Raw genomic sequence first — 10,215 nt, forward strand, 5'->3', positions numbered from 1 at the left:
GGGCAGAGCTTAGGGGGGCTGCAATGTGAATGGGGGGGGCAGAGCTTAGGGGGGCTGCAATGTAAATGGGGGGGGCAGAGCTTAGGGGGGCTGCAATGTAAATGGGGGGGGCAGAGCTTAGGAGGGCTGCAATGTAAATGGGAGGCAAAGTTTAGGGGGGCTGTAATGTGAATGGGGGGCAGAGCTCAGGGGTGGTAAATTGGGAGCAGAGGATATTACTGTAGGGGGATGTGAAAGTGGGGGGCTGGGGGTGTGAAGGGGGGGAGGGGGACACTACTGGGCGGTGGGGGGGGAGGGGGACACTACTGGGGGTGGGGGAGGGGGTGTAAAGGGGGGGACACTACTGGGGGGCGGAGGGTGTGAAGGGGAGGGGGACACTACTGGGGGGCGGAGTGATGTGACTGGGGGCAGAGGACACTGCTGGGGGGTGGGGGGGTAATGGGGGGAGGGGGACATTACTTGGGGGGTGGAGTGATGTGACTGGGGGCAGAGGACACTGCTGGGGAGCGGGGGACACTACTGGGGGGGGTGGAGTGATGTGACTGGGGGCAGAGGACACTGCTGGGGGGCGGGGGAGTGTGAAGGGGGGCGGGGGACACTACTGGGGGGGGTGGAGTGATGTGACTGGGGGCAGAGGACACTACTGGGGGGCGGGGGGTGTGATGGGGGGAGGGGGACACTACTGGGGGGGTGGAGTGATGTGACTGGGGGCAGAGGACACTGCTGGGGGGGCGGGGGGGTGTGAAGGGGGGCGGGGGACACTACTGGGGGGGGGTGGAGTGATGTGACTGGGGGCAGAGGACACTACTGGGGGGCGGGGGGTGTGATGGGGGGAGGGGGACACTACTGGGGGGGTGGAGTGATGTGACTGGGGGCAGAGGACACTGCTGGGGGGGCGGGGGGGTGTGAAGGGGGGCGGGGGACACTACTGGGGGGGGTGGAGTGATGTGACTGGGGGCAGAGGACACTACTGGGGGGCGGGGGGTGTGATGGGGGGAGGGGGACACTACTGGGGGGGTGGAGTGATGCGACTGGGGGCAGACGACACCACTGTCAAGGGAAAATTGATGTAAACGGGGACATAGGAAACTCATGTAATAATGAGATTGCGATTTCAGGGGGGGGGGGGGCGTGATGTGAACGATCATCACACAAACCGGTGATTCATTTGGACCTCGGCTAGAAGAAAATTTTACGGATCGGACCTCTGTGAATTTTAATTCAATCCCCCTGGTGTCACTTGTGATGTCACAGTCAGTCGGTCATATCCCACCCAGCGTCATTTAGTGTCAGATTGACCGCCGCTCTATCGCAGTCCCATTATAAGTCGCTGATCGCCGCCATTACTAGTATATAAAAAAAAATGTAATAATCAAAAACTCCAGTATATATTCCATAGTTTGTAGATGCCATAACTTTCACAAAATCCAATCAATATACACTTATTAAGATTTTTTTTTTTGTTTTGTTTACCAAAGACGTGGAGCAGAATACATTTTGACCGTCATTTATGAAGAATATAGATTTCTTTTCTATTGGATACTTTGTATAGCAGAAAGTAAAAAATATTTTAAAAAATTGCAAAAATAAAAAAAGTTAAAAAGAATTGTTTTATTTTCAGAATTTTCATTTTTTTTCTCCTTTTATATCGCAAGAAATAACAAACCGCAGTGGTGATCGAATACCAGCAAAAGAAAGTTCTATCTGCGTGAAAGAAAATGATACAATGTCATTCGGGTGCAGCGTCGCACGACCGCGCAATTGTCAGTTAAATTAGCGCCGTGCTGAACAGCAAAAAATACCTAAAAATCTTCCGGAGCTGAAGTGGTTACTGTTTGGAGAAAATTACAATCATAAGATAAAAAAAAAACCAAAAAAACAATAAAACATTCGATGCGTCATACACTTAGCAATCTACTTTCCTACGACCAGATTTTCCCGTCCAGACCAATCAGAATCATTTTGATGGAAGGAGAAGTCCGGGGAAAGCTGGTTTGGCTGCACTTCTGCCGATCACAGGAGAGACGTTCGTTCTGCACTCATGTGACCCGCTGTCAGCGAGCTGAAACCCGCCGTCAGCTGACGTCACAGAGTCGGTCCAGGCTGGGGGCGGGGAAAGATCGCAACACTGGAATTAGGATCCGCCCACATGCCTGGACCGGGACCCAGTGAGCCGCTGAGAGCCTGACCTGGGTGCTCCCGCCCCCTCCACAGCCCAGAGCTCCGGTGAGCACTGGAGGGGAGAGCAGAGTGCCAGTAACTGACAGTCAGCAGCTCTCTACTCACGGAGCTCTGAGAACATGAGCGATCGGCGGTGTTTGATCGCTCGGTTCTCAGTCTTAGAGCCGGCGGGGGGGGGGGGACAGATGCAGCATCCACCTAGGTAAGTAGGATTCTAAAAAAAAAAAAAAAAAAAAAAAAAAGTCAGTGACCATTTTGATTATTCATAGATTCGTTCGCATTAGCTGATCGTTCGATCTGATGGTTACATGTATGGCCGCCATTAGCGGATCATTTTGGGAATGCTGGGACTTTTAGTTCTTTGGCATCTGAAAGTTCCATAGTTGTGCATGCATTGCGGCGTAAGGGGCTCATTCACACTCGATGCCTCTGAGTGCGCACGCTTTTTTTTTTTACGCATTGCTGTGCTAAGCTAAGTAAATATCTACGCATGTGGGGAACGCACGCAATAATTGTGCACTTTCCTGATACGCAGAGAAACGCGTTGCCATCTGGCATGACGCGTGGCAGTGCCATTGATTGAAGCCATTCATTGAAATGTTATGTGTGTGGCCGCCATATGCAGATCAGACTTGGGAATGCTGGGACTTTTAGTTCTTGACTTCCCAACGTTCCATAGCTGCGCACACAGTGCTCAAAAAAGGTTCTTTCACACCAGGAGGTGCGTCTGAGCGCGCACGCTTTTTTTTTGTGCATTCTAGTGCATCATGTGTTAGGCTAGGTTCATATCTATGCGTGTTGAGAATGCACGCAAAATCGCATGCTTTCCGAATGTGCGCAGAGAAACGCGCTACCGTTAATTGAGGCCATTACTGTGATTGTTACGTGTGTGGCCGCCATTAGCAGATCAGACATGCTGGGACCTTTAGTTCTTTGAGAAGTTCCATAGCTGCACACGCAATGCGTAAGAGCTCATTCACAACCAGGAGGTGCATCAGAGCGCACAGGCGCTTTTTTTTTCTTTTGCACATTCATATCTGCGCAGGTCAAGAATGCACGCAAAATTGCGCACTTTCCTGATACGCAGAGAGGCCATTCATTTGATCATTATGCGAATGGCTGCCATTAGTGGATCAGACTCTAGCATGCTGGGACCTTTAGTTCTTCGGCAATCCAAAAGTTTCATAGCTGCGCACGCCGTGCGCAAGGGGCTCCTCCATACCAGGATGTGCGTCGGAGCGAGCACACTTTTTTTTTCATCCAAGTGTGCATGCTTTTTTTTTTTGCGCATTCCCATGCTTTGGTTGTGGTTAGGCTAGGTTTATATCTATGCCTGTTGAGAATGAACGCAAAATCGCATGCTTTCACCGACGCACAGATAAACACCATTTAATCGATGCCAGTAATTTGCGCACGCCAAACCGCACGGTGCAGCAAGTTTTTGAAAAAGAGGGACTTCTTTCCTGCGTAGGGCACCCCATAGAAATGAATAGGCTGCCCTACAGGTGATGGGCGGAGACAGGTGAGGAACGCTTGGTTGCACCTTTAGGTGCGTTTTGGTGACGTGCACGCGCACTGTCCTATGCGCAAGGGTCGTGCAAATAAAAAAAAAAGGTGTCAGTGCATTTTTTAAAATCGTGCCACACCAAAATATATGGTAATGAGGCAAAATTTTGCGCTTTCCTGATACACAGAGAGGCCATTAATATGATCATTCCGTGCGTGGCTGCCATTAGTGGATCAGATTTGGGAATGCTGGGACTTTTAGTTCCTTAGCATCCGAAAGTTCCACAGTTGCGCATGCATTGTGTAAGGGCTGTCCACACCAGGAGGTGCGTTCAAGCATGCATGTTTTTTTTTTTGCACGTTCCCATGCATTACTTATTTGGCTAGGTTCATATGTATGCGTGTTTAGAATGCACGCAAAATCGCATGCTTTACCGATTTGCAGAGAAACGACAAAATTCGATGCCATTAATTTGCGCACGCCATACCGCATGGGGCAGCGTGTATTATGTGGGTTGCTGTGCGATGGATTTTTTGAATGGCGACCCTATGCACTAAGACAGCGCACACATCTGCAGGCGCATGCACTTTTTTTTGTGCACGCCAAAAACCACATGGTGCCGCAAAACCACGCGGTTCGGTTTGGTGCGGCAAATTTTCTTTTTTCTTTTTTTTTTGGAAAGGAGTCAGGGACTGCTTTTTAGCGTTTCTGGTGCTTAGGGCACCCCATATTAAAAAAGTATAGGCTGCCCTACCCCCCCCCTGATGCCCGGGAACAGGTGAAAAAACGCTTGGTGTGTTTTGGTGCCGCGCAATTTAAAAAATCGCGCCAGCGCCCTTGCACGATTCTTGCGCATAGGGCCCCCTTAGACATGAATGGGCTGTCCTATTCGCAAGGATTGTGCAAAAAAAAAAGAAGTGCCTGTGCATTTTTTTAAAATGCGCCGCACCACCATGGTGGGTGCAAAGATGCGTGCGTTTGCTAGACACATGGGGGTGCCATTAAGAATTAGGGGTCCCCCCCCCCGTGTGCGTCTGCAAAAGGGCAGTGAGGGAGAACGCATGAATGAGCCCCGGGAGTTCAATGTATATAAATCATCATTGGAGAGAATAAATAGATACATTGTATACATTCTATACATAATATTATGATACAAAATAATAACAATACGATACAATTCTGATGACAGAATACAATAATAATAATAATAACACCAATCACAGCACAGCAAACCTCATACACCCCGGAGGATCATCCAACAACGAACTGTCAACCACGGCAACCAATCAACCGTCCCTTTACACAGCCAGACCTGTGAGACGCACATTCTGATTGGTCGTTACAGTCCAGCGCTCTCCATCATATAAACCAATTAACCCCCCCGGAATCCCCCCCCCCCCGATCGCTTTCCATCGATACATCACAACCCCCTAGACCTGACAGCGCTCTAATTCAACGGGCGACCCGACCGCCGCGCAGAAACGGGCTCATTCAGTACGGCGTGTGCTTCACAACGAGGCGCGACCAATCGGATTTCAGTTTGCAGAAGCCGACGCTGCGAAGTGATCGATTCTGATTGGTGGCTGTTATTATGGATGAGATCATACAGCCACGACACACACATGTAGCGTGCTATTAACGCTGAATTCTGATTGGTCGCTCTTACGAAGGATCGCCTTAATACAGCGACGACACATATGTGTAGCGTGCTATTAACGCTGAATTCTGATTGGTCGCTGATATAAAGGATCGCCATGTATGAGGTCATACAGCGATGACACATACGTGTAGCGTGCTATTAACGCTGAATTCTGATTGGTTGCTCGTATGAAGGATCGCCATGTATGAGGTCATGTAGCGAGGATATATACGTGTCGCGTGCTATTAACGCTGAATTCTGATTGGTCGCTGGTATGAAGGATCACCATGTATGAGGTCATACAGCGACGACACATACGTGTAGCGTGCTCTTAACGCTGAATTCTGATTGGTTGCTGGTATGAAGGATCGCCATGTATGAGGTCATACAGCGACGACACATACGTGTCGCGTGCTATTAACGCTGAATTCTGATTGGTTGCTGGTATGAAGGATCGCCATGTATGAGGTCATACAGCGACGACACATACGTGTAGCGTGCTCTTAACGCTGAATTCTGATCGGTCACTGGTATGAAGGCTCGCCGTGTATGAGGTCATACAGCGACGATATATACGTGTTGCGTGCTATTAACGCTGAATTCTGATTGGTCGCTCTTACGAAGGATCGCCTTCATACACCGACGACACATACATGTAACAGGTTAATAATGCTGAATTCTGATTGGTCGCTCCTACGAAAGGGTCGCCTTGTATGAGTCCATACAGCGACGACACGCGCACAGGTTATTAATACTGAATTCTGATTGGTCGATACGGATGATCGCGCGCGGAACGAGGGGTGTATATAGCGATGACCTCATGATTACATCTGTGACCCTTGAATGTGTGTATGTGACAAAGACGATTTGCGGCAGAGATAGCGACGGCTGCGCGCTAATGTGCGAACGAATGATTCGTGTGTACTGCACGACTGCCTATGTGGGCGCTAGACGGAGAAGTGAGCTGGTGGTGATGGTGGTGGGGGGGGGGTGTGTGTGCGGAGATCCCACAGGAGGGGGTGTGTACGTACGTGTGAACCTTTGTATGTGTTCGATGTCTCATACATGCGTCCCGGTGACCTCATGCATGGCGTGTGCCCCGTGGTGTGTGTGCACAGCGAGTGCGTGTGTTTAACCCCCACCCCCCCCGGATGGGTCGGCTTCACATGTGTGTGCGTGTAAACCCCCCCCGAACCCCCCAAGGAAGGATCCAGAACAAACACAGCGTCACCCACCTAACAAAAGAGACGTGGGCGCCCCAGCGGCGGCGACAGCGACAGGGGGGGATGGAGCCGCGGCGTTCTCCCCCCTCTTCTTTAAACCTGCAGAATTCCAGGAGCGATCGGAGAGGCTCGCTGTCCGGGGCCGGACCCAACATCGCCTCCGGAGCCCCGATGGATCATGACGATCGGAGGATTCCCTGCAGGCCGAGGACGATCAGAAGAGAGCGAAAAGCAGCCGGCGACGCGGCGGCCACGACAGAAAAACCTTCTTTTTTCTTTCTTTCTTTTTTTTTTCCTTTTTTTTTATCCGTTGTGCAGTGAAAATCCCACAAAAGACGATTTTTTTTTAACCTCCTCTCCCCCCCCCCCTCCTCCTCCTCTCCAACTCCCTCCCAACCCCCCCCTCACCTCCTCCTGCTGGCTCCTCCTCCTCTGTGGTCGCCTCCTCTCTTTCTCTGCGTCTGCCTGACTCTGTCTCTTTCCTCCTTCTTCTTCTTTCCTTCGTTTCTCCCGATCGAAAGGCGAACGAGCGAGCGAAGACGAAGACGCGATCCGGGATTGAAAATGGAGGCTGCAAAAAAAAAAAAGGAAAAAAAAAGTGTTGGGATTTGGGGGAGATCCCTTTAATTGGGAATAGCAGAGGGGAGGGGGGAGGGGGGAGAGGTCACAGTGACAGAGTGTCACCCTCGCTGCTCCCCCTCCTCCTCCCCCCTCCCCCCTCTCTTCCTGTACTTTCTAGCACAAAAGGGGGGGGGAGGCTGGATCTATCCGCAGGACTGGAGAGAAAGTAACTGTGTGTGTGCTAAGAACGCCGCGTTCACCGGCTGGATCATCACCGCCAATGCTGCCTGGATCCTCACCGCCACAGCCTGGATCCTCACCGCCAATGCCACCTGGATCCTCCCCACCAATGCCACCTGGATCCTCACCGCCACAGCCTGGATCCTCACCGCCAATGCCACCTGGATCCTCCCCACCAATGCCACCTGGATCTTCACCGCCAATGCTGCCTGGATCCTCACCGCCACAGCCTGGATCCTCACCGCCAATGCCACCTGGATCCTCCCCACCAATGCCACCTGGATCCTCACCGCCACAGCCTGGATCCTCACCGCCAATGCCACCTGGATCCTCCCCACCAATGCCACCTGGATCTTCACCGCCAATGCTGCCTGGATCCTCACCGCCACAGCCTGGATCCTCACCGCCAATGCCACCTGGATCCTCACCGCCACCGCCTGGATCCTCCCCACCAATGCCACCTGGATCCTCACCGCCACAGCCTGGATCCTCACCGCCAATGCCACCTGGATCCTCACCGCCAATGCCACCTGGATCTTCACCGCCAATGCTGCCTGGATCCTCACCGCCAATGCCACCTGGATCCTCACCGCCACCGCCTGGATCCTCACCGCCAATGCCACCTGGATCCTCACCGCCAATGCCACCTGGATCCTCACCGCTAATGCCACCTGGATCCTCACCGCCAATGCCACCTGGATCCTCACCGCCACCGCCTGGAGCCTCACCGCCACCGCCTGGATCATCACCGCCACCGCCTGGATCCTCGCCGCCAATGCCACCTGGAGCCTCGCCGCCACCGCCTGGATCCTCACCGTCAATGCCACCTGGATCCTCACCGCCAATGCCACCTAGATCCTTACCACCAATGCCACCTGGATCCTCACCGCCACCGCCTGGATCCTCACCACCAATGCCACCTGGATCCCCACCGCCAATGCCACCTGGATCCTCACTGCCACAGCCTGGATCATCACCGCCACCGCCTGGATCCTCGCCGCCAATGCCACCTGGAGCCTCGCCGCCACCGCCTGGATCATCACCACCAATGCCACCTGGATCTTCACCGCCACCGCCTGGATCCTCACCGCCAATACCACCTGGATCATCACCGCCAATGCCACCTGGAGCCTCACCGCCACTGCCTGGATCATCACCGCCAATGCCACCTGGATCCTCACCACCAATGCCACCTGGAGCCTCGCCGCCACTGCCTGGATCATCACCGCCAAGGCCACCTGGATCATCACTGCCACTGCCTGGATCATTACCGCCACCGCCTGGATCCTCACCGCCAATGCCACCTGGAGCCTCGCCGCCACCGGCTGGATCCTCACCACCAATGCCACCTGGATCTTCACCACCAATGCCACCTGGATCCTCACCGTCACCGCATGGATCCTCACCACCAATGCCACCTGGATCCTCACCGCCACCGCCTGGATCCTCACCACCAATGCCACCTGCATCCTCACCGTCACCGTCTGGATCCTCACCATCACCGCCTGGATCCTCGCCGCCACCGCCTGGATCCTCACCACCAATGCCACCTGTATCCTCACCGCCAATGCTGCCTGGATCCTCACCACCAATGCCGCCTGGATCCTCACCGCCAATGCCGCCTGGATCCTCGCCGCCAGTGCCACCTGAATCCTCGCCGCCAATGCCGTCTGGATCCTCACCACCACCACCTGGATCCTCACGGCCACCGCATTGGATCCTTGCCGCCAACGCCTGGATCCTCACCACCAATGCACCTGGATCCTCACGGCCACTGCATTGGATCCTTGCCGCCACCGACTGTATCCTCGCCGCCGCCACCACCTGCATCCTCACCGCCACTGCCTGGATCCTCGCCACCAATGCCTGTATCCTCGCCACCACGGCTGTCACAGCCAGAGCCTGAATCCTTGCCGTCACCGCCTAAATCCTCGCCACCACCGCCTGTATCCTCACCACCACCGCTGCCGCCTGGATCCTTGCCGCCACTACCTGGATCCTCACCGCCACTGCTTGGATCCTCGCCACCACTACCTGGATCCTCACCGCCACTGCTTGGATCCTCGCCACCACTACCTCGATCCTCGCCACCACAGCCTGGATCCTCGCCACCACGGCTGCCACGGCCACCGCCTGGATCCTCGCCACCACTACCTGGATCCTTGCCACCACCACCTTGATCCTCGCCGCCACGGCTGCCACCGCCACCGCCTGAATCCTCTCCGCCGCTGCCTGGATCCTCACCTCCACCGCTGCCACTACCTGGATCCTCACAGCCACCGCATTGGTTCCACAATGCCATCGCTGCCACTACCTGGATCCTTGCCACTACTGCCTGTATCCTCGCCGCCACGGCTGCCACCGCCTAAATCCTCGCCGCCACCGCCTGTATCCTCACCACCCCACCTTAATTCTCGACACCACCGCCGCCTGGATCCTCACCACCGCCAGCATTTTTCTGTACAGCTGAGAGCCAACACTCGCGGTGACCAATCATGGAAAGATTTTTTTTCCATAAGGGGCATTCGGGGCTGGTCTGTAAAATCCATCTCCCGATACGGAAACCCGGTGAAGAGTTTTCATTTCCCCAAAATTTTCGGGCGCGGGTCGGGAGATTCGATGAAATTTCACCATTTCAGTGAAATGCTTTGGAATCAATGGGGGAGCAAAGCGAAGGCAGTGTCATACACCATACAATCTGATTGGACCATCTCCTTTATGGTGGCGGTACACGCTTCAATAAATGATCAATTACTTTTCCGATTGATCTCTTCCAATAAGAATAAACAATATCCTTTAAGTTGCCCGTACACTATACAGTCTGATTGGACAATCTCCACTAAGATGGTCATACATGCTTTAGT

The 10,215-nt window shown here is 53.6% G+C and overlaps 2 protein-coding genes across 5 annotated transcripts in view; one reads left to right on the top strand and one right to left on the bottom strand.

Annotated features, from left to right (window-relative positions):
- ATN1 (atrophin 1) overlaps nucleotides 1-7,144 on the bottom strand; it is a 74,516-nt gene extending 67,372 nt beyond the window's left edge. For 2 of the 4 annotated variants that reach the window (XM_073595432.1, XM_073595429.1), the window contains exon 1: nucleotides 6,563-6,943. The gene's annotated coding sequence lies outside the window, so the exon portion shown is untranslated. The other 2 variants (XM_073595431.1, XM_073595430.1) reach the window with 2 other exon arrangements.
- A 247-nt stretch (nucleotides 7,145-7,391) lies between these two features.
- LOC141105499 (uncharacterized) lies at nucleotides 7,392-9,770 on the top strand. Its single transcript, XM_073595356.1, has one exon. It carries the CDS (start codon nucleotides 7,392-7,394, stop codon nucleotides 9,255-9,257), a length of 1,866 nt encoding a protein of 621 aa, XP_073451457.1. The 3' UTR covers nucleotides 9,258-9,770.
- Nucleotides 9,771-10,215: the final 445 nt, after the last annotated feature.

Source organism: Aquarana catesbeiana, linkage group LG08 (assembly GCF_042186555.1).
Source record: "Aquarana catesbeiana isolate 2022-GZ linkage group LG08, ASM4218655v1, whole genome shotgun sequence".
NCBI classification, from domain to species: Eukaryota; Metazoa; Chordata; class Amphibia; order Anura; family Ranidae; genus Aquarana; species Aquarana catesbeiana.